Source organism: Typopeltis vanoorti, chromosome 22 (genome assembly GCF_054136105.1).
Source record: "Typopeltis vanoorti isolate ZY-2024b chromosome 22, IOZ_Tvanoo_1.0, whole genome shotgun sequence".
Taxonomy (NCBI): domain Eukaryota; kingdom Metazoa; phylum Arthropoda; class Arachnida; order Uropygi; family Thelyphonidae; genus Typopeltis; species Typopeltis vanoorti.
Genome location: NC_143570.1, coordinates 26,467,688 through 26,493,230, shown reverse-complemented (window position 1 = coordinate 26,493,230; position 25,543 = coordinate 26,467,688). Strand labels below are relative to the sequence as shown.

The window sequence follows — 25,543 nt, the reverse complement described above, 5'->3', positions numbered from 1 at the left end:
ATTGTATATGATTACCTCATATAACAAAGTGCCAGTGATATATGCAGAATTTTCTTAAGAAGAGATCAATGGAGTTTGATTTTCCTCAAAGGGGAGGATTTGGATTCTAACTTTTAAGTTATCAGTATGCTATCAATTAGTACATAAACTCAATATACAAGGTCAAAATCTATGTAAATGAGTAATTATTCAGTGTACCATCTATTACTTTGGTGGGCTATTCTTTTTAGTATAAAGATACTCATTATTAATATTATGGAGTCTGAAGACTCAGTGCGGGAGGCTCATACGAATCTTATTTGCACACACATTTCACATTTCTCCTTAAACTCATTCAGTGAAAAAGAAAAAAAAATATTACTATCTCTAGAAACCCAGTCTGCTCATTTGCCACTCCTATGCAAAAGATCTAGTCCTCATTCCCTTGATAACCACATGCATATATACAATTTCAAGGAGTGATCATTCTTGAGTGAGCCTCATTCTTGCCTGTCCGTCATGTATTAGAAAATTTTTTGTCTGTATCTATTCTATAAAATCCCACTTTGATAACTTATGTGTTTCTATCATATCCCCTTCTTTTTCAACCTGTCCTATCAACTATGCTTTGGAATTCACAAACCCCTTCAATCTATCCTCTACAGACCAGTCATTGATGACTCACTTCTGGATCCTTTCTAGCCTACTACATCGCCAAGAAACAAATTTTCCCATAGTAGTTCAGGTGTAGCTATATCAAAGCTGTATAAAAAAGAGATAATAAAACTCCTTATCTCTACTTATCAGCATGTTCTTCAATGTGATGCTTTCAGTCCCAGCAGCTGAAAAACTGAACTTCAACTCTCTAACCACCATTACCCCTAAATCTCTAGCCTCATCAATTTCATACAGTCGTTTCATCAATATAATACATATCTGCCGTCAACCTATATTAATTATTGTGCAGCATCTGTACATCACCATTATTAATTACTGTCCTCCCTTATCTTGCATCTGCAAAAAAATGGATATTCCTCTCAAATCATTCTGAATATTCAGGGTCAGTGTTCCTATTCCATGCAAAAGTTTTTTGGCATGTCCTGTTGTCCCACATGCTAAGCTTTGAAGAAATGCTTAAATTATGCAGCATCTGAATGTGCCCCTAGAGTTTCACAGACAAATAGGGTGGGAATGAAATGGATGTCCAACCTTATTAAGTGGAAGATCCAAAAGAAGATGTTGATGCGGAAGGAATTTACAAGAATAAGGATGAGAGGAGTCATGAAATACTTACTACTATTAATATCTGACCTCCACATATTAAAAAGGACTCGGGGGGGGGGGGGGGCCATACGCTCTCATGCAAAAAAAATCACTGAACTGCCTTAACCACCTTACCGGCCATTAAAGATCAAATATGCACCCTCAAAAGCTTCGTATCCATCATAAATTTCAATGTAATATCAATGGTATTACAATTTTAATATGCACTTCATATCCATGGAAATGTGGACATATATATATATACGTTCTGGCCGGTAGCGTGGTTAAGCCCATTCACAGTTTCTGCACTCACCACACTTTTAAGTAATGCATTCCACACCAATCACTCTCCATGCAAAGAATCTGCTTCTCACTACCCTGCTCATACTCTCATTATACAGCTTCCAGAGATAGCCTCTACTCTATGAAAAATCTCCTCCACATTAATCTGGTAACAACCCCCTTACAAACTTATATGTCTCAATCATATCCAACTTGCAGAACCTTGTATTCACAAGGTTCTGCAAGTTGCTTTTCCTCAATCTCTCCTTGTATCTGACAATCCATAGGCCTGATACTGATTTAGTAAACTTTTTTTGATGGATCCTCTCCAAAAGATCCTCATCCCCTTGAAAAACAGGTGACCAAATCTGTACACAACAATAATCCATATGTAGCCTGAACTGTAACCTCTCTGTTTCTGCATGTCATTGTCAGCCTCATTATTGCCATAATCCATTGTGATGTTTTAAAGTTATGAGCATTGTATGGAAAGCTAAGTTGGAGTACAAAAAGAAACTAGTGTGCAGGCTAAAGGCAATCCAAAAGAATTTTATATGTAACAGGTAAAAGAAACAAGAATAAGATTACTGAATGCAGACAGTACCCTTGTGTTAGAAGCCAAAGCAATTGTTGAAATGAGTATTCACTTTACTAAGATCTATCAACCTGGTGTATGCAACATATTACAATTATACCTTATGCTAGATGAAGAGATAGAGGTGCACGAGAAGAAGACTAGTGCTAAATAAGAATTCAGCAATAGGGACAGATGGGATATCAGCACATGTATTAAAGGAATGTTCAGCAAACTAGTTTGGCCATTAACATATTGATGTAATTTGATTCTCAGCTCAGGAAAGATCACACAGGAATGTATGCCAGTGTGAAATACAAGAGTTGTTCAAAAACTGATGACGCTAACTACTGATGTATCAGCACCTCTGGAGCAGTGGCAGTGATGGTGCAAAATTTAGAAAAGTTGGTAAGAACACACACAAACAGAAACAGACAAACTATATTTTGCAAGGAACAGTGCGGGTTTAGTAAAAGGAGGTAGGTCTGAGCAATTTGTTCGTATTTTATAATAGTTATGGCATGACTGGATAAAGGGAATGCATACGTATGATGCTCTTGGACTTTGTTAAGGCATTTTACAGGATATTATTATTTGACACCTCCAGAGAGTCCAAGGACTCATTGAGGGAGGACACCTACTCTACAACTCTGTCTCCACCAATTGACCGTAACTACACCAACAGCATCTACCGCCAACTGCCACCATCACTAGTATTTCCACAGACAATCACAAACATCCCAAACATCTGTGGGTTCAAATCCTGCCATGGGCAGGATTTGAACCCACAGCCTTTTGGCTGAAGAGTGGATATGCTGACCACTTGGCCAGCCAGGTTGGCAAAAAATAATTAATGCCAGCAGCACCCAGGGTTCCCAGGTGGCACTCTCCCAAGTACTAACTGGGCTCAGGTTTGCTTAACTTCAGTGATCAGACGAAAACTGGTGCTTTCAAACTGATCTGGCTGCTGACAAAAACTTGTTTCTTTGAGGAAAAACCCTGCTGTTTTAGTATAAGACTGCCACCTTTATAAAAGTTCATAACATTCTAGACCAGATCTGAACCTAGGTCTTTACAACCAAAGAGCATCTTCAATATCAACTGTGCTACAGAAGGATTGACTATTGACAGGGATTAGTCGTTGGACCACTGTTGTTCAATATTGGAACAGACCTAACAGGAGATGTTCAATTGTTGGGTGATGATGCAAAGATAAGCAAGACAATTAGAAATGCTACTGATATACAGCACTTAACAGAATGATCTGAATAAGCTGGAATTGCGGGCAAATGATAATGGCCATCAATTTAATGTTTAGTAAGTGTAAAGCATAATGAACTTGGAATGATGAGATTTCTAATGAATGTACTGCAATAATATGAAGTTCAAATTGGGGAGTGTGACAGTGAATGAACGATGTTAGTTCAAGGTATCAGGCAAGACCTTTGCCTGATAGCTTGAACCTGAAAACCTTTTCAGTTCCTGAAACTGAAAGGATGATTTTCAGTTTCAGGAAGCTTCTCAGTACTGTGGCAACAATATTTGTGTCAGCCTGATCATGTAAATAAGGCTTAATCACAATGAATCTCAGAAAAACAAATTGTGATCAAGATTCTGGTAAAGAATGACCTCAAATGGATTTTGAATGGATCATCAATCGAAGCCTTCAATTAGCCAAAAATTCCTTGAATTTAGCATTTCTTGTGTTGGTTTGGAGAAATGTTGTACTTAATATTTTCAAGTATTTGATAGACACATATAGTGCTGAGGCTATAGTGTTTTTATTGGACATACACCAAAAAGCAAGGCTGAACATTCTGAACTAAAAACTATTAATACAAGCATATAAAGTATTTTCCCTAGTTTTAATTGTGAATTTTGTACTGAAGAAAGAAACTAATAAATTAATTTTCACTACTGAAGGTCACAATTAAAAATGGATAATTTTTTTCTAGATAGATCTATGGTTTTCTGTTACTCTAGACTTTTTACTGCCTGAAGAGAACTTTGTGAGTCTGAATATATTATACACCTTTGGTAGCAATGAAGTATGATGTATTTTAATGCAAACTCAGCTGTAAAGTTGTTACACTCTGACGGAATTTGTGCAGATATAATCTGACAAATTCGTGGTGGAAACAGAGAGATGTAGTGTAGGTGCCCTCCCTCGATGAGTCTGTGAACTCTTTGGAGGTGTCACATAATAATAATAATAATATAATGCTGTTTGGAAAGACAGGAAGATCCTTAGGTCCTTCAATTTTGAACTGCCAGTGTAGAAAGCCACAAAATCAGAGTATTTATTCTCTTGTGTGCTTGACAGAACTGTTGGTAGACAATAGGAGGGGTGGAATATTTTGGCAGCTTACAGAAAGAAAGCCACATGGTTAAAAAAAAAAAAAAAATGCAAGATCCTCTAGATGACTTCTTTTATTTTAATGTAGCTCTCACCTAGGAAAGGTTTTTGGAATCCTATGGTACATTTGTACTGAGGATGGGCGAAAGGCTTTACAATATATATATATATATATATATATGTAATTAATTTTTTAACTTGGGGATACTGTATATTAGGGTTACCAAGTAATTTTATAAGCTTGGTTATTTAACTCCTAATCCCAAGTATGCAAACAATTAAGTTTGTGCCTGAAACACAGTTCAAGTCTAAAGATGGTACAACACCAGTAGGTGCCCTCCCTCGATTAGTCTTTGAACTCCTTGGAGGTGTCACATAATAATAATAATAATAATAATATAATGCTGTTTGGAAAGACAGGAAGATCCTTAGGTCCTTCAATTTTGAACTGCCTGTGTAGAAAACCACAAAATCAGAGTATTTATTCTCTTGTGTGCGTGATAGAACTGTTGGTAGACAATAGGAGGGGTGGAATATTTTGACAGCTTACAGAAAGAAAGCCACATGGTAAAAAAAAAAAAAAAAATGCAAGATCCTCTAGATGACTTCTTTTATTTTAATGTAGCTCTCACCTAGGAAAGGTTTTTGGAATCCTATGGTACATTTGTACTGAGGATGGGCGAAAGGCTTTACAATATATATATATATATATATATATATGTAATTAATTTTTTAACTTGGGGATACTGTATATTAGGGTTACCAAGTAATTTTATAAGCTTGGTTATTTAACTCCTAATCCCAAGTATGCAAACAATTAAGTTTGTGCCTGAAACACAGTTCAAGTCTAAAGATGGTACAACACCAGTAGGTGCCCTCCCTCGATTAGTCTTTGAACTCCTTGGAGGTGTCACATAATAATAATAATATAATGCTGTTTGGAAAGACAGGAAGATCCTTAGGTCCTTCAATTTTGAACTGCCTGTGTAGAAAGCCACAAAATCAGAGTATTTATTCTCTTGTGTGCGTGATAGAACTGTTGGTAGACAATAGGAGGGGTGGAATATTTTGACAGCTTACAGAAAGAAAGCCACATGGTAAAAAAAAAAAAAAAATGCAAGATCCTCTAGATGACTTCTTTTATTTTAATGTAGCTCTCACCTAGGAAAGGTTTTTGGAATCCTATGGTACATTTGTACTGTGGATGGGCTAAGAAAGGCTTTACAATATATATATATATATATATATATGTCAAAAATACCAAGCAATTTTTAAACCTGGTTTTACTCCATTTCCCAAGTAAGCAAACAGACAAACAAGTCAAGTTTGCGCCTGCAAGTTATGCAAGTCTAGCTGATCCTACAGGTAGTGCAAGACCAAGGCAACTCGTGGTAAAGGTGGCATAAGCTCTGATCACTAATCTTAATATTTACCCTTAATGCCAAAACACATCTCCAAGAAGGGGATGTATGATGTTTTGTATTAAAGGCAAGGGGCCACTACCCAGACTGGCTTCGACCTTTATTGAGGTCTCATCAGTGGGAGCCAGGCTAGAAACACCTTATGGTAACTTGTTCTGGTAAAATACTTATAAGCTCTGTATTACTAAATCTTGGTATTTCTATCTTGGTATTTCTAGCCTAGCTCCCACTGAAGAGACATCCGTTCTAAGCCAAAGAGATCGTTTCGCAGCATTATTTGCCAAGACGTAAAAGAGAGCTCCAGTTCGAAGAAGAAAGAGCCTGTGCCTACCAGTCCAAAAGAGGATCCAGTTCCCGCGGCCCGAAGAGAGAGCTCCATGCTCACTTTCTACAGAAGTACCTCGGCGTTGGTAAGACCTTTTTTTTCTTATTATTGGCTCTTTTACCCATTCCTTCTGGTATCTCTTCGCTTGTTGCGAGGGACACCGGGCTTTCCCCGACTTTGCCCTCCTTTACCTCCCCCCCTTCTACAGCCAGTAGTTAGGTTTTCCCTCAACAATGCCGTACTTTTTTCCCAGAACCAGGACGCTTGGCATCGAGGTCAAGCAGCTCCCAGATGAGCGGACATTAGTGAAAGCACCGATAGATACAGTAGGGGCAGAAAACATATACGGTTTCACACCGTACTCAAAAGAAAGATTCCAAATTGTAGTCAAAAATGACCAAACAAGAAGCAAATTATTAGAGGGTTCCCCCTGTGCGGGACAAACGATCAAACCTTATTTAATAGGGAGTTTACGGAAAACGTTAAGAATAACTAGATTTCCCTTGGAATACCTGGAGAATGAAGACGTCAAGAAATTTTTTAGCCAATGAGGCGATATTATTAATATCAAAGCATTTGAACATGCTGATTACAAAGGCTGGAAAACAGGCAACGTTGAAATACAGATGGATATGAAAAAGGAAGTTCCCAACTTCATTTTAGTGGGCCAAACAAGGGTCATGGTTAACTACCCAGGTGTTAAAAGATTGTGCTTCCGATGTGACTCTGAGGGTCGCCTAGGGGCAGAATGCCCAAAACTACAGTGCAGGAATTGCAAATCAACAGAGCACAAAATAGTAAACTGCACAGAAGCTTGTCTTAAATGTGGGGACTTGACCCATAAAGTGGACACGTGCTCGCACAGAACACTCTCAGAAGCAGCTGGAGGGACCATAATACCGATCAGGGCTATACCCCTTGGTAAACCTGAGGTATCATCAGGGAGCGATTTTCCAGAGCTCCAGCAACAGACTGAAAAAGAAACACTAGCAGAAAACACAACCTCCATGAAACCCGTAACGGGTAAGACACCCAGGGCAACCCGCCACATCAAGGAAATAACAGCCAACTTCGAAACCCGCAGCAAAGAGGAAGAAGTTGTAACAACCAGTGCCCCAATAAAGCGCACAAGAGAGGCAGAAACAGAAGAGGCTAAACAAAGCAGCCTACTCTCGTCAGAAGATGAAATGGACAACATCCAAACTACAAGCCTACGTGAAGGCACCCAGCCCCTTGAGGAGGCGGTAACAAAGACAGGAAACCTATCCCCAGTAGCGGACCAACCTGCAGAACCCCATTCGCATATCTGCAGCACGGACATTTATAGCATCACAGAAATGGAATTTCAAAACGACCTCGTTATGGATATTCCAAACAGCTCCAATAGTGAATCACAGGTGGAACATGTAGAGCAACAAACAGACAACACCCCCCCTTCCTCCAAATACCAACATGGATTTTAAAATTGCCACTTTAAACACCAACGGTTTACGCAACCCCTTCGCACAAAGCACTGTCTGGAAGCTAATGTTAAGGTACAAAATTAATATCCTCCTGATTCAAGAAACCCATTTTTATAAACATTGGGACGTGGAGAACTTCTCGAGAAGCTACCCAGTCACCAGCTACTGGTGCTTTGGGAATGCTCACTCGCGAGGGGTGGGGATACTAATTCGCCCCCCAATCGCGGGGGGGGGTTCTTCAACGTCCAGAAGGACGCCATGGGATGTCTAATAACGGTGGACTGGAAGTACGGTGGCCGTACCATCCATCTTGTTGCAGTATACGCCCCGAACAGCCCATACCACAGAAGCGGTTTCTTCTCTGCCCTTGAAAACTACCTCTTGGGAGCAGAATACCTAATAGTAGCCGGGGACTGGAATTGTGTGGAAGACACACGTTTGGACAAAGTAGGCGGGAACGCAAACTCTGGAACCGGCAGAACCGCCGCTCTAAAAAGATGCTGTGTAAATTTTGATCTCGTCGATGTCTGGAGGAGGAATAACCCATCGAAGGTAGAAACAACGTGGTGCCGCGGCCAGATATCGACGAGACTAGATAGGGTGTACGTGTCCCAAAACTTGGAGCAGTATGTTCAAAGGACACGTCACACCACAGCACACAACATGTCAACAGACCACAAATTGGTCATTTTAAAAATTACACTCCCAGAGGTCCTTGGAGGCTTCCTCCTACCTTTCCCAGTCTTTTTAGCGACCAGCTACAGAAACTCTGTGATGAATGGACAAACATCAACTGGGACTGGGAAAACTGGCTGCACTTTAAGTGGTAGGCTAATGAACTGTTTCAAAAATGTGGGTGCGAAAGGGTCTACCAACAACATAAACGGCTGAGGGATCTCTACAGGGAACTCGGCTGGTACCGGTCAAGCGAACGGAGCGGAGTTCCCTGCGGACATCCTATCAGACAGGTAGAAATAGAGCGGCAGAGTAGAGTCGATGACCTCGACTTTCGCACGAGACTCTATCTCAGAAATTTGGAAACACCCTCCGCCACATTCTACAATCAACAACGGGTGGCAGCAAACGATGAAAGAATGATTTACCAGATCGAGGAGAAAGGCCAGATTCTAAATTCAACCCATGAAATACTCCGTCACTTTCACCAGCAGTATCTCGGCATCTTCGCTGACCAGCAGGGCACGGATGACTTCAGTGAGTGGGACGTCAATCGTTTTCCCGAGCATCTTAGCGCCCTGCATGACAGGCCGATAACTGCAGCTGAAATAAGCTACGTGCAAAACGATGAAGACAAAAAAGACCCCAGGGCCAGACGGACTGGGGATAGAATTCTATAGATCTATCTGGGACCTTGTACTGCCAGCATTAGTAAAGATCTTTAACGAATTCCTCACTTCGGGAAACATCCCCAAGGAATTCGCTAAGAGCTATACAATCTTTATCCCCAAAAAAGACCGAGATCGGACCTTGTCAACTAACCTAGACTATAAACTTTTCGCAAAAATTATCTGTACACGCATTAAAGGCGGAATAGAAAACATAATAACAAGTTCACAGGTCTATGGAATCCCAGGTAGATCTATGGAATTTAATCTCTTCCTGCTAAGAGACCTAATCAGACTGGCCAAGGAAAAAAAATATCCCCTGGCACTTCTCTCCACCGACCTGGAAAAAGCGTTCGACAGCGTCAGCCACACGTACTTACAGGACACCCTAAAAAAAGTAGGCATAGGCCCGAGACTTCGGCGTACAATTAAACATATGTACGTGGAGGCCTCGACACAACTGTCTATTAATGGGTTTCTGACAGAACCAATCAGTATAAAGAGAGGGGTTAGGCAAGGCTGCCCACTAAGCCCCCTTCTCTTTTCCCTAGCATTAGAACCCCTCATCAAAAGAATAGAGAACACCCCTGCAATTAATGGTATTCCACTGCTCCAAGTCTCCAGACAGTGCAAAATAGTAGCATATGCAGATGATATAGTGGCCACACTCAGAGACTCTGAGTCTATCTGCATCTATCTTGACATACTGCAAAACTTCAGCATAGTCAGTGGTCTCCGAGTTAATGCACAAAAAACCAAAATCAAAATTTTGGAAATTTCCATAACACCGGACTTCCCTACGGTTTAGCGCTGCATATGCAGCCGCTAACAATACTAGGAGTTCCCTTTTCTGAGTCGCTAGCTTTACCAGTTAAAAAATTACAGGAAATAAGTACAGAAAGGATAAGTCTATTCAAACCGACCTTCTTCTCCTTTTATGGCAGAGCCACAGTGATAAAAACAATCATTACCCCAATGCTGATGCACACAGTCAATATCACAGGCATCACACTGCTACAAGAAAACCAATTATCCAAAAAACTCATAGATTTCTTCTGGAATGAAAAAAAACATGAGGTTAAAAAACAATACCTGCAACTAAAACATGAAGAAGGGGGGTACGCTCTGCCTGATCTCAAAAGCTTGCTTTATGCAAATACATTCAAAACCGTACGGAAGGCCTTAAACTCAAACCATATTTCAGGCCTCCTAATTAGATATTTTATAGGACTTTTCCTCCCCCTCTTTGGAACCACGGACTATGCTGGACCTCGTGCAAGAGTTGTGCCCAAGTGGTACCACACACTAGTAAAATCACTCACAGTACTTAGAGACAAAGGAACAGAAATCCTCACACACAAACCCAAAGCAGTATACTGGGATTTCTTCCAACTCTCCAGGCATGATACACCAAACCTCGGGCCAAACAATGAAATTCTCTTTAAAAACATCAAGAATAGCTGGGGACAGCCTTTTCATCGGGATCTGGCCTGGCGAATAGCTTATGGGCGGCTCCGGGTGAAACAGGTTAAATCTAAGTACGTACCCAGTCCGTGCGATCCCTTTTGTGATGTCTGCCGGGGCATGGAAACGGTGGAGCATTTCTTTTATTTTTGCCCACCAGCCCAGCGCATCTGGCAAAGACTGAGCACAGCACTGGGAATCCCGATGCTATCACTAGAAGAGGTCATACACCTGCAATTCCCGCCACCAGTCAACAAGACCCAAAAATTCGCCATTTTTTTAATTAACGTCTTAAAGTATCACATCTGGAAGGTACGGAAAAAATCCCAGGTACGGGACGCAAATTTAATGTACGCAAGAATAAGGAAAGGTTTCTTTTTTTATCTTCCTAAATTTCTTGTGCAAGAGAAACATCTACTAGGCGACTTTAAATTTGTGAACAAATACTGCAAACCACCGAAAATATGCTTTCTTATACAGGGATGCATCAAGCCCTGTATATTTCTTTAGTATCTCCAAAACTCCACCTAACTCTCCCTAGGAAAAGTAACAACCACTCTGTTCTTCCTTGCTACAAAGCTTTCGCTGGCACGGTTTCCTTTACTCCAAATAAGGGGGGGTAGATCTGAGAACCTGGGCTGCGAAGGCTTACTGCGAGGCGGTGCTGCTCCTTGTGAGCGGCATCTCCCGGGCCAGTCTTCTATCCCATTCTAAGTCCCGGTGGTACCAGGTCTGTAAGTTCCTTATTTTGTTCCCTTTCAGTTCAACTGACCAGACCTTAAGTCCTTTAATTTTTATGTAATTTAAAAAAAAAAAAAATGTTCTAACTGAAAATACTGTTTTCAAAACAGGTCAATGGATCTTCTTCATAGATAACTAACAAAATTATTAAGGATAAATTTATAAGTGAACTTTAGTCAAAATTTTTATGGTTAAATTTTCTTTTTTTTTTGAACAGATAAATTGAGAATATGTGTCACAGACCAATTAGCCATATAAGGCTAAACAGGTTGACTGAGGCCTCTTTTACCTCCTACTATCCTATTCTATCTTTCATTATTCTCCTCTCTTACTGTTTGCTGACCCTCAGCATGCTTTATTCTCCAAAGGCCTATGATGAGAGACATGAACTCCCATTCTACCTCAATAAAGGTCGAAACCGGTCTGGGTAGTGGCCCCTTGCCTTTAATACAAAACATCATACATCCCCTTCTTGGAGATGTGTTTTGGCATTAAGGGTAAATGAAGGGTAAATATTAAGATTAGTGATCAGAGCTTATGCCACCTTTACCACGAGTTGCCTTGGTCTTGCACTACCTGTAGGATCAGTTAGACTTGCATAACTTGCAGGCACAAACTTGACTTGTTTGTCTGTTAGCTTACTTGGGAAATGGAGTAAAACCAGGTTTAAAAATTGCTTGGTATTTTTAACATTTATTATACCCAAGGTAAAATACTTTCTACACACAACACACACACACACACACACACATTTTTTTCACTTGGAGATACTGTATATTAGGGTTACCAAGTAATTTTATAAGCTTGGTTATTTAACTCCTAATCCCAAGTATGCAAACAATTAAGTTTGTGCCTGAAACACAGTTCAAGTCTAAAGATGGTATAACACCAGGGCAACTCATTGTAAAGGTGGGTAAAGCTCTGATCACTATTCTTAGTATTTTCCCATAATGTAAGGCACATCTCACTAAAAGATGTATACTGCAATACATTATGGGTGGGGTCACTACCCAGACTGGTTTCAACCTTTTTTGAGGTCTCCTCAGTGAGTAGCTAGACCCTAAATACCAAGGTTTTAGTAATACAGAGCCTTATCAACTTTACCTACAGAAGTTGCTGCAAGGTGTTTTACCATCTTTAGACTTGAACTATGTTTCAGGCACAAACTTAATTGTTTGCATACTTGGGATCAGAAGTTAAATAACCAAGCTTATAAAATTACTTGGTAACTCTAATATATATATATATATATTTATTTATTTTTTTAATTTTCTTACATGGTCCATAAATGCTGGTTTAGAGACCAAACATGGAACTTTTTCAAGCCACTTCAGACCCATAACAAGCAGAGTAGTGGTCTCACATCAGGCGATGAAATTCATCTGCAGCCCACTAAAGCTATTTGCAAACTTATAGTACATTTTGTATCATGGATGGGCTAAGGTTTTTTTTTTTCAGTTTTTATCAATATGTATATATATATATATATATATATATATTAGGATAACCAAGCAATTTTATATGCTTGGTTATTTTAGCTCCTAATCCTATATATATATATATATATATATATATATATATATATATATATATATATATATTGTATTTTTAATTTATTTTTATATAGTCCAAAAACTCTGCTATAGAGAGCATGGTTTCTATAATATATATATAAAGCCTTAAATATATTTATATAATATGCTTTATAATTTTTATAAAATGCTTTATATATATTTATATAATAATAAATTTGATAATAAACCTTTATATATAAAGGCTTGTTATCAAACTTTAAGTGGTTCCAAACCCACTACCCAAATTTCATTGCATAAAGGTTAAGGTAATATCAGATTTTATTTTGAAACTTTTATTATGCATTGCATGTTTAAAAGTTGTGATTTAAGTTTAAACTTCATTGAATATTGATGCTTTGCTTCATATTATTAAAATATTTACTGACTGAAATCTTTCCTTTGATATCGTTTAAGCTTATAATACCAAACTTAAAACTAAACGACATCTGTTCAACTTGAATTTATTCTTGAAATCAAAAGCCAAAATGTACCTTTTTTTTTTTTTTTGCGATTTTTTTTTTATTTGTAATATTTCACATATCTTCTAGTGTCCCTGTTCACTCTCCCTAACCCTATAAAGTTTTGGCGAAAGACAAAAATAATATTATACCGTATTTAAATGTGTTCTATATCAAGAGCAAATAGTCGCTCTATTATTAAAATTTGAGTTATTTTGTATTTTATACTTGTTGTCAGTCGTGTTGAAGTGCCGATTTCGCTTTATTAGTACATACTAGATACAGTGTGTATGTTTTCATTCTATTTTCAATATTATATATTCTAATGGGTTTCATTAAAAGGGTAAAACTGGTCATAACAACAATAATAAATTTGGGTGCATTTGTGTAGGTATTTTGAAAGTTGTTTTTTCTTACTAAAAATTCTTACTCTGAATTAATTCTTCATATTTCTTAACAGTAGTTGGGTGTCGAGGTGCTGGTCTCGCTTTTTCTGCAGATAGAATTTTTTGCGCTCTATTTTCAACATTATATGTTCTAATAGGACGTTTCACTAAAGCAGAAAACACTCGACCCATTCCTGCAGTCTAGCACAGAAAATTAATGTCACAATCGATTGCTACTAACGCCCCCATCACGAAAGGAAGTTGCACATTTAAAAATAAAATAAAAGAATTTCTCAACTAAGTTGTCTCAACAATGCACGTCTGTTTGACAGATAAGTTAAGAGGTAACAGATACCCACTGCATGTATTCGTAGGAAAGTTTCTGTGTTTTGCGGAAGAAATAATCTCAAAATTTTTCTAGAAGAAAAAGCTTTCATCGCCATATGACATCAGCTATTCGAATCAAATGAAAAGACTAAATAAGCTTCACCATGTCCTGAGTGAGATTAAAACAGAAATAACCTGTTAAACAGTCCAGAAATCTACAGAGATTGGCCATACAAAGCAATGTTGTATAACCCGGTAAAGACAAAAAAAAAAGGATATCCGAAAAAATTCTCTAATTTATTAAAATGAATAGCTATTTCAAAATCTGTGAACGGCAGGTCTTCACTCTTAGCCATCACTGAAAGCAACAACGTTAATGACCTAAAGGGTGAAGCAAATGCTTTTCATATTCCCCGCTATCTGGTGAGGAAACTGTGAGTGAGAAAAAACTTATGAGCCTATTGCCTGCCCTGAGTGGGCTTGAAGATTAGTAATCAGAATTGAAGTTTAAGATGGCTTTTGGTCTTTTATGTTTGAAGTAATCTGTTGCGTCGTAATTTGCAGCTAGTTGAATCAGTTTGTTAGGGTGCTCGAATGCTTTTAAAAAGAACTTAGTTGCTATAGTATGCATGAAGGTGTAAATATATGGGACATTTGTGTCCCGATGAAGTTGCACAGTTCGTACGAATCATGGTGCGTTTAGGATCGTTCTTAGACATTTATTTTACACACGTTGTAACTTGAGAATATTAGCATTAGCAGTATGACTCCAAGCCGGAGAAGCGTAGGTGAGTATAGGACGAATCATCAATTTATATATAAGTAGTTACTGAAAAATACTTTGACGAGCAGAGACAAGCAAATTATTGTTCCTCTCATCCTCTATATCTAGTCTTGATAAGACTCCACCTTGACTACTGTGCCCAGATCTAGGCGCCAGGGTTTCTTCTTGATGGGGAGGAGGTGGAGAGAATCCAGAGGTGAGTGATAGCAGTTCCTTGGAATGAACCTTATGAGAATAGGTTAAAGATTTGTGGGTTGTAAAAATTGGTTGATAGGCGGAAAAGGGGGGTGATATGATTGAGACATTCAAATTACTGAATGGTTTCTATAAAATTAATTCAGAGGATATTTTTCAGATCAGGAGTGGTGATGGTGGGAAGACTAGGGGCAAGAATGTGGTTAACAAGGGTGTTAGAACTAGGTTTTATATTTGGAGAGTGGTGGGTAAATGAGTGGAATAAGTTGCCAGAGTCTGTTGTGGGTGGCAAAACTGTGAATGAGTTCAAGAAAAAGTATGATAGATACTGCATGGATGTTGAATAGTTGTTCTTGACATGATGTTTAGGGCTTCCCTCGATGAGTCTAGGGACTCCTTGGAGTTTCCCGTGATAATAATAATAATAGTAATAGTTTGATTCTGGTGTTCAACTTGCTGTTCCTGTTAATTAAAGGATAGAGCTGGGCTATGGTTTTTGATGTCTTTAGACAGAGAGTCTTGATATGGGAGCTGAAAGTTAGCTTTCTGTCCAGTAGTACGCCAAGATATTTGATCTCAGTTAGCTATGGGATTTTTGTGTTAAAGAGGAGGATGTCTCCTTTAGGAAGTATTGATGTTCTGAAGAATAACACAGCTACGCTCTTCTGAGGATTCACTTGGGGTCGAAATATTGTTCGATTAGCAGTAAATTTTCTTGCAGTTTCTTGATGGCTAGGTGCGGTTTCAAAGATCTGGCTAATATCGCTGTATCATCCGCTATAGGGCTTTGATAGATGACAATGGATTGTACGGAATATCACACGTATATGGAAAACAGAATCGGTGCCAGTAAGGATCCTCGTAGGACTCCAGCCAAGATGTGTTTTTTTGTTGATATTGTATCGTTTATCTTAATTTGCATGCACCTATCATAAAGGTATGATTTAATTAGATGAATCATTCCAATTGGTATTCCAGTTGATATCAGTTTGTATAGCGCATCTAATGCCAAACCTTATCGAATGCACTGGCTATGTCAAGGAAAACAGCCCCAGTGCATTGACGCCAGTTGAATCCCGTGATGACATATTCCACTAATCTGTATATCTGTAGCATGGTGCTGTGAAATTGACGGAACCCAAACTGCTTCTCAGGAAGAATGTTTAGCTTGTGTACTGATTCTTAGAGTCTGATAAGAATAACTTTCTCGGCAAATTTTGCTCAGATTTGAAATGAGGCTGATTGGTCTGTAACTTTTGGGGGCAATCGCGGATCATTTCCAGACATGGATTGGCATTATGTCCGTCAGCTTCCAGTAGGAAGGGAAATGTTTGTAGTGAAGGATCGAATTTATTATGTTAGTAAAGTTGCCATCTACGACTGATCAAAGTGTTGCCATCTATTGCCGAAAGTGTTGCCATCTATGATCCAGTTTCCCTTGCTTCTTTTTATCTTCCTTAACAGATTTCTTTCTTCTTCTACTACTCTTTTTAAGACCTCTTCATTAGTTATTTTAACTGTCTATTTGATTTTTTCTATCCTTCTCGAAATCCACATCTCAAAGCTTTCCAAAATCTTAATTTCTTCTTTCTCCAATGTCCAAGTCTCAGATGCATATAGGGCAACACTCCACACACAACATTTTATTATTTTTGTTTTAGGTTTCTATCCATTCTGCTTTGAAATAAATTCAATTTTCTATTAAAGGCATCTCTTCCCATCGCTATTCGTGCTTTTTTGTCACTTTTTCATCCTCCATCACTGCTAATAACACTTCCTTGATATTTAAATGTCTTTACTTGATTCAATTTTTCCCCATTTATTCAGATACCCATATTTGCCTCTTTCCTTGTTATTTTCATTACCTTTGTTTTTCTGATGTTAATTTTCATTCCATAATTGATATAGGATTCCAGTAATCTGTTCAACAGGCGTTGTAGCCCTGTTTTTCAGTATTTGGTAATAATGCCTTGTCATCTGCGTATCTTATTGCAAATATCTGTCTACCTCCAATCTTTATTCCTTCTTCCGAATTCTCCAGTGCTTCTTTAAACATTGCTTCAGAATACATGTTAAACAAAATTGACCATTATATATATATATATATATATATATATATATATATATATATATATATATATATATATATATATATATATATATATATATATATATATATATATATATATATATATATATATATATTCCCGTATAGGGAGTAGGCGAGGCCAGTTAGACCTATCTAACTTTTGAAGAGAGTGGGCAGTTCGATCTCCACTAGCAGCCAATCAGAGATAGCTGGCCCAAGGCTATCACTAACTAAGCGGCACGCAATGAAGAGAGACGGCTCAACAATGCCTCCATCTAGTGGTCCCTAACCCTAACACAATTTATGAATATCTGAAATAATATGGGTTCTACGGTCGATTTTCTTGAGTTTCCGGGACGAAAAATCCGAGTTTCCGGGAGAAAAAAACCGGTTGCCCGTGGAAGAGATCCACTAACTCGGGAACCGATCGACAAAAGGCTTAGAAAAATTTCCTCTAGTCGACGACTAGATTCGAAACAAAGTCTTCCTTCGTGCGGTCAAGCGTCGTGGTGTGCAAATGACACAGTGCTTTCACAAAATTGATACATGTGACATATCCCTTGAAGGAAAAGTAAAATGGCAATTTATCAATGCATGACACTGTATAGTTTTAGCTGCTTTAGTTTAATCAAACTGTAAAGGATATATATCTATATATATGTAGAAAGTATTTTACCTTGGGTATAATAAATGTTAAGAATACCAAGCAATTTTTTAAACCTGGTTTTACTCCATTTCCCAAGTAAGCAAACAGACAAATAAGTCAAGTTTGCGCCTGCAAGTGATGCAAGTCTAGCGGATCCTACAGGTAGTGCAGGACCAAGACAACTCATGGTAAAGGTGGCATGAGCTCTGATCACTAATCTTTATATTTACCCTTAATGCCAAAACACATCTCCAAGAAGGAGATGCATGACGTTTTGTATTAAAGGCAAAGGTCACTATCCAGACCGGTTTCGACCTTTATTGAGATCTCATCAGTGGGAGCTAGGCTAGAAATACCAAGATTTAGTAATACAAAGCTCATAAGTATTTTACCAGAACAAGTTGCCATAAGGTGTTTTAACCTTATTAAATAAAAATCTCTGGAGGAGATATAAATGTAGAAAGTATTTTACCTTGGGTATAATAAATGTTAAGAATACCAAGCAATTTTTTAAACCTGGTTTTACTCCATTTCCCAAGTAAGCAAACAGACAAATAAGTCAAGTTTGCACCTGCAAGTGATGCAAGTCTAGCTGATCCTACAGGTAGTGCAGGACCAAGGCAACTCGTAGTAAAGGTGGCCTGAGCTCTGATCACTAATCTTTATATTTACCCTTAATGCCAAAACACATCTCCAAGAAGGAGATGCATGACGTTTTGTATTAAAGGCAAGAGGCCACTACCCAGACCGGTTTCGACCTTTATTGAGGTCTTATCAGTGGGAGCTAGGCTAGAAATACCAAGATTTAGTAATACAAAGCTCATAAGTATTTTACCAGAACAAGTTGCCATAAGGTGTTAAATAAAAATCTCTGGAGGAGATATAAATGTAGAAAGTATTTTACCTTGGGTATAATAAATGTTAAGAATACCAAGCAATTTTTTAAACCTGGTTTTACTCCATTTCCCAAGTAAGCAAACAGACAAATAAGTCAAGTTTGCGCCTGCAAGTGATGCAAGTCTAGCGGATCCTACAGGTAGTGCAGGACCAAGGCAACTCGTGGTAAAGGTGGCATGAGCTCTGATCACTTGCCACGAGTTGCCTTGGTCCTGCACTACCTGTGCGATCAGCTAGACTTGCATCACTTGCAGGCGCAAACTTGACTTATTTGTCTGTTTGCTTACTTGGGAAATGGAGTAAAACCAGGTTTAAAAAATTGCTTGGTATTCTTAACATTTATTATACCCAAGGTAAAATACTTTCTATATTTATATCTCCTCCAGAGATTTTTATTTAATAAGGTTAAAACACCTTATGGCAACTTGTTCTGGTAAAATACTTATGAGCTTTGTATTACTAAATCTTGGTATTTCTAGCCTAGCTCCCACTGATGAGACCTCAATAAAGGTCGAAACCGGTCTGGGTAGTGGCCTCTTGCCTTTAATACAAAAACGTCATGCATCTCCTTCTTGGAAATGTGTTTTGGCATTAAGGGTAAATATAAAGATTAGTGATCAGAGCTCATGCCACCTTTACCACGAGTTGCCTTGGTCCTGCACTACCTGTAGGATCAGCTAGACTTGCATCACTTGCAGGCGCAAACTTGACTTATTTGTCTGTTTGTTTACTTGGGAAATGGACTAAAACCAGGTTTAAAAAATTGCTTGGTATTCTTAACATATATATATATATGTATATATATTTGTTTTGATAAAATATTTATAAGCTCTGTATTATTTAACCTTGGTATTTCTAAGCCTGGCTCCCACTGATGAGACCTCAATAAAGGCCAAAACCGGTCTGGGTAGTTGCCCCTTGCCTTTAGTGCATAGTATCGTACATCTCCTGGAGGAGATGGGCTTTGCATTAAGGGTAAATATTAAGAATAGTGATCAGAGCGTATTCCACTTTTACCACAAGTTGCCTAGACTTGCACTACTTTGCGGGTTACCTGGACTTGCAATACGTGCAGGCGCAAACTTGATTTATTTGCAAAAAACCTAGGGACACTGGATGATATCTACATTACTCTTCAAACCATCATAGGTCACATAAACAGAGCATCATCCACATGTTGAGAAATCGAGCCAGAAATTTTATCTCCGACGATGAAGAAGTTCAGACAGAATTGTCCCAAATCGCTATAACACTATCGCAAAATGCTTATCCTCGAAACTTCAACAACAAATTTCTATACAAAGATAACCAACAAGAAAGAACAGTTTCCCAGAACAATTTCTACAGCAGTCATCCCCTTTTTGAGTTCAATTTCCATCAAAATTGCGAGATTGTTAAAAGTCCATAACATCAGGGTTGTATTTAAACCAATTGCTAGCATCAGACAGGTTCTAAGATCTCCTAAGGAAGTGTTCCATTTTATAAATATCCAGGTGTGTACAATATTCCATGCACGTCCGGTCTTTCCTACATTGAACAAACCTCGAGAAGCGTGGAAATAAGACAGAAAGAACATGTTGGCGATGTAAATCACAACAGAACGATCACCTCCGGTTTAGCACATCACTTTTCAACTTCGAACCACACTATAGACTGGGATAACAGCTCTCTGTCGTCTGTAATCATCAACTACATACGACGTGTAGTTGATGATTACAGATGCCTGTCCGTAGCACTACTGCCGCATCGATTATTCAAAGAAGCGGCAGTAGTGCTACGTACAGGCAGCAACCTCAACAGAAATCAAGGGGCCATACTGAACGATACTGGAAAAATTATTTCAGTTCAACAGAACTACAGTATGCGAATAATCATATTACGCGTTTGCATGTAACGCGTGTTCATGATACTTAGTAGAAAGTCACAATTCATACAGACATGTCTTGCGAACGTGTTACCTTAGCTACCTAACAGGTCCTAACGTTTTTTGTATTCTTAAACCTTTTTTGCATTTATCCTTTTTTTTGTACTGTGCAAGCCTTGAAAAAGTTAGTCAGTTACTAGCGAAACCGGTAGGTAATATTGTACGAACATACGTACGAATTAAAAATCTATGGTCAGTTTATCAATAAGTCTTATATTTTTTTAGCATCTTTAGTTCTCAGCTAGAAGTAAATTAATAGTTCGTGTTCTGGCGGTCTTGTTCTATGGAAACGTCCATTACAAAGCTACACAGGCACCTAAAAATATTAGTAATAGTAAAATAAAAGATATTATTAATCCACTAACGCTTTTATTCCTTACAGGAAGTAGGCAAGGCTATTTAGCCCCTCCGCCCTTATCCAGTCAGATATAATTGGCACAAGACTATCAATGAATTTAAATGCCATTCAGGAAGGGGAGTGTGATTGACCTCGTGGTTCTTAATTCTAAAACTATTTTTCCATTTTTCTTGAGTCTCACGAGAGAAAAAACCTATTTGCCTGCTAGAGATCGAGTAACTCGGTTCTGATTAAAGAAAGCTTAGATAACGTTCTTCATCAGTGAAATAACTAGTCATAAAACAACCTTTCTTCGGACGACATAGAACCACTGATGCTAACGTCATTTCCACAGGATAATGCAGGCTTATAAAATAAGAGAAACATATAAATATATATATAAAAAAAACATAAACCCTTTCATGTCCTTTAAAGTACAAAGCAGGATTCTTTGACTCAACTGAATAACTGCTGCAATAAATATCGCATGAAAAGCAGCATAAAAGACAAATAATATGAAAATATGCAGACAAAGTGAAAACATCAGCTGTATTCTGAATAAAAAAAAAATCCTTTAAATAGTTAAACATTCAGTTATATAAACAGAATTTTTGGTAAATATTAAATTGAATAAAATTAATAAAAAAGAAAATTTAAAAAATAATAAAATTGAATAAAAAGAACAACTGAATAAATTAATATTGAATAAGAGATATTAACCAATCACACCGCCACCTCCTAATTTCTTAGTTGGAGTTACATACTGTAGTAAGCGACGTTCATCGAGCATCCACCACACCCACACCGATTCATTCGCTCGGTAGAAGGTGTAGCGTGATTCGTCGCTTCATAACACAGCTTTCAAGTTTACATTTTCTACCATACACGCAATTTGCACCACTGAAGACGACGCTGCATTTTGGTTCGGAAAATGTAGGGCTTGCATAATGCCGTCCTGCCATGGAAACCCATGTTATGACCCTCGGTTCTGAATGATTTTGTGCAGATTCGTGTTCCAGTCGATGCCCGGAACTCCGTATTCAACGTGTTTGCCGACGAACGGCGGTTTTTACATATTATCCTTCGTAGCAGCTTACAGTCACGTTCCGTGAGTGTGGTGGGTCATCAACTACAGGCAGCACTTGTAGTTGACTCTCTGAACTTCCATCTCAGTATGATATCACTGATTGGTATCATCTCAGCATGGTATCACCATCACAATACCTCTTTCAAACTCCGTCAGTCCCTTCTCGTAGCCATTTAACACGAATGTCCGTTGACTTTTTCAGGCAGTGTATTTCGCACTGTTTTATACATTGTTTGGTACTGAGGCATTTGATGTGTAGTGAACAGTATTTATATACAAATAAACTAGTTGTGAAGCTACTTCACGGAAAATTACTTTGTTTTCTTGAATAAAACATTAAAACAATATAATTTCTTGTGAAGTATAATATATTATAATTTTATTAGAATAGTAGAATATGTATTTCTCGTTGGAAGTGTCCTTTTTAGCCACAAAGCTAGGAAGCCCGAAGAAAGAGCTAAGTTCGAATCTTGTCGTTGATAAGAGGAAATTTTTCTAAGCCTTTCTTCAACCAGGTCCCGAGTTAGTCAATCACTGGCATGGGCAAGAGGGTTTTTTCTTTTGGAAACTAGGTTTTCATCCTGAAACTCAAGAAAAATGACCGTAGAACCCATACTATTTTAGACAATAAATATAGTATTTGAGACCACGAGTGGTACTTGTAAGCCAGCTAGTCATCGTTTATAATTAGTGATAGTGTTGAGCCCGCTATCTCTGATTAGCTACCAGTGGAAATTAAAATTCCCTCGCACTCAAATTGTTACAACATTAAAGACAGTTAACTACGAATACACCATGAATGCTAAATGCCAAGGATGATAAAAGCCTAGCTCTGTGGCTATATAGCTTAATGATGTATAGGATATCGAACTCCATACTGGTAATGATAATTCCGACTCTTCTCACATCCAAGATGTGAGAAGAGTCGGAATAGATAAAATAGGAAACGGTGTGTTGTTGAATAAAAGCCTAGCTCTGTGGCTATATAGCTTAATGATGTATAGGATATCGAACTCCATACTGGTAATGATAATTCCGACTCTTCTCACATCCAAGATGTGAGAAGAGTCGGAATAGATAAAATAGGAAACGGTGTGTTGTTGAATAATAGGGAAGATTTGAACTACCGGAACAATGATACATTGAATTCATATTGGGACTGGAGTTTGAAACAGTGTGGTACATAATAAGCATGAGGGAGTGTGGGTAGAAGACTGGAGTATATTACTGTGGTGAAGAAAGCAATAATAATATTCTATTTGCTAGCTACTTGAAAAGATAAGGAAAAGTAAATTATTATTAATGGGATATTTTAATATGATATATTAAACTGGAGAATAAAAAAAAATGATTGATACCGCAATCAGTAATGAAAACTTTAGGAACAAATTCGTGATAGTTTTAATTAGAACAGTATTTATGGAAACCTTCTAGAGTGTAGAGAATCTTGGATGTGGCAATACTATCAGAAGAATTAGTGGCTGACCATATTTATTACTTGAATCCATTCGCGAAGCAAGCATTTGACCTTGTAAGAGGAATTAGAACCAAGAGTGGAAATAATAAATAGAAATGCATCAAAAGGGAATAAAAAAAACTAATTTTGATGGTATCTTAAGAGAATTAAGAAATATTTCTTTGGAGGCATTGTTTCATGAAAAAGACGCTAATGCAAAATGAATATTACTTAGGGACACCTTACAAAATTTAATGTTTAAATTTCGTCATAAATCTGCGGTCACTGGAGTAATAATCAAGCTCTTAAAGAATTACATTATAAGAAAATTCTGATGACTCGATACTCAAGAATGATAGACATAAGCAACAACAGCTGTCTCGGAATGCAAAGGTTATTCCCAATATTATAATATGTATACAGCTATAAAGATAAAAGAAATGAATTAAAGAAAATCATTTCATCTGGAACCATTTGAATAATCCAACTGTGGGTAGAAAAGAATTTAATAAGAATTTTGCAAATGCATCCGTAAACACTAGTGAATTTCAGATTGTAGAACAAAATTAACAAACAGGAGCGGAGAATATTTGACATCTTAAGATTCGAGGTATTAACGATCTTTCTCCCTTGGTTTAAACAAATAAATGTCAGCGGCACTTCAACCTCTTTAATGAGTAACTGAGGAGGAATAGTTCCTCCTTATTGAAAATTTGCAAGAGTTGTTCTAATTCATAAAAATAGATCATCACAAAGTGAAGAAATATAAACTAGCAAATCATCTTAGTGTTACTGACAAATTAATGGAAAATTTCATTTGAATCACATCCAGAATATTCTTGGAAGGGATCACCTGTTGAGCATGCCACAGCATTGTTTCGATAAACGGAGGGTGTGTATGACAAATCTACTTACTTTTTTTTATGAACAGGTCACGAAGAAAAGACCAGACTAATGACAATGACGTGATCTTTTGGGAGTCTAGCAAAGCCGTTGATCGTGTTACCCCCGAGTCTACTAATTAATTGCAGCTGGTGAGATGTGTGGGAAATTAGTCTTAAGTTTCTTGTGTTTATGGGATGAAAAAGCCAAGTTTCTGTGAAAAAACAAAACAACAATAACAAAAAAAAAACACGTTTGACCATGCAAGAGATCAAGTAACCTAGCTCGGGAACAGGTCGAAGAAAAGCTTACAAAAAAATCTATTGTTGCAAAGTTCGATTCTAGTCACCGACTAGAATCGAACAGTCTTGCTTCGGGAGATATAGCACTATGAGTGGTACTCCACTTCCCCAAGGATATACAGGCCTGATTTTATTTATAAATATGTCATACTTAATCTTTTTTATTTTTTGAGAATGGACACTTTTTGTTAAACTTGAATAGTAAAATGTCTTGGAAAACTCATTTTCTTATTGAAATTTTGAATAGGATGTATATGTAGTCCTGAGGAAATGATGTTTCGTTCTACAGCTTTAGCAACTAGAAGAAAACTGCTGCAAGTTCGATTCTAGTCACTGACTAGAGAAACTTTTTCTAGGCTTTCGATAATTAGCAAGTTTTAAATTTAATCGATCTTTCGCACAACTAAGTAGGGTTTTCCCCCGTGGATACTTGATTGTTTAACCCGAAAGTCAAGAAAATCGAACTTACCTATTATTTCAGACAGTAAGATATGTTAGTATTAGACCATCCACGACGACGGCACTGGTGTACTATAGGTTGACTAACCTCTTGTGGATGGATTCTCCATAAAAAAACAAGATAGATGATGGCAGCAGTGATTTATCATATTCTCTCTCTCTCTCCTCCCTGGTTGTCTTTGCAAATCACTGATAGCCTTGTACCAGCTTGTCAGTAATGGGAAGGGGAGAGGTTGGTTTCCCCTGTCTTCAAAACTAATGGTGATGTGGCCATTCCTACCGTTTGGTAATAAGAGTCGTTTGCAGATTTATTTAACTTACGAGTATGAACAATCATTTACAGGAATTACATAATTACCTAACTATAATGTTTATGACGCTAAGCCTGCAGAAGAAATTCTTGAGAGGTGGATTTCTAAATGTTACAGACTAAATGAAAGTTTTTCAATGTCTTTTTCCGATTTCGAAGTGGTATTTGGGTTTAGGAAATATCGCCTCTTATCTATCACATTATAGGACTGCAGTCAGC

General features: G+C 37.8%; 1 protein-coding gene and 1 pseudogene across 1 annotated transcript in view; both read right to left on the bottom strand.

Annotated features, from left to right (window-relative positions):
- Window positions 1-13,825, bottom strand: part of LOC150094255 (NADH dehydrogenase [ubiquinone] 1 alpha subcomplex assembly factor 4) — a 40,508-nt gene extending 26,683 nt beyond the window's left edge. The window contains exon 1 of the mRNA XM_090411841.1: window positions 13,674-13,825. Within this exon, the coding sequence (XP_090267967.1) occupies window positions 13,674-13,821 (148 nt within the window). The 5' untranslated portion in view covers window positions 13,822-13,825. The remainder of the gene's footprint in view (window positions 1-13,673) is intronic.
- On the bottom strand, window positions 2,953-3,070 carry LOC150094256 (5S ribosomal RNA; annotated as a pseudogene).
- Window positions 13,826-25,543: the final 11,718 nt, after the last annotated feature.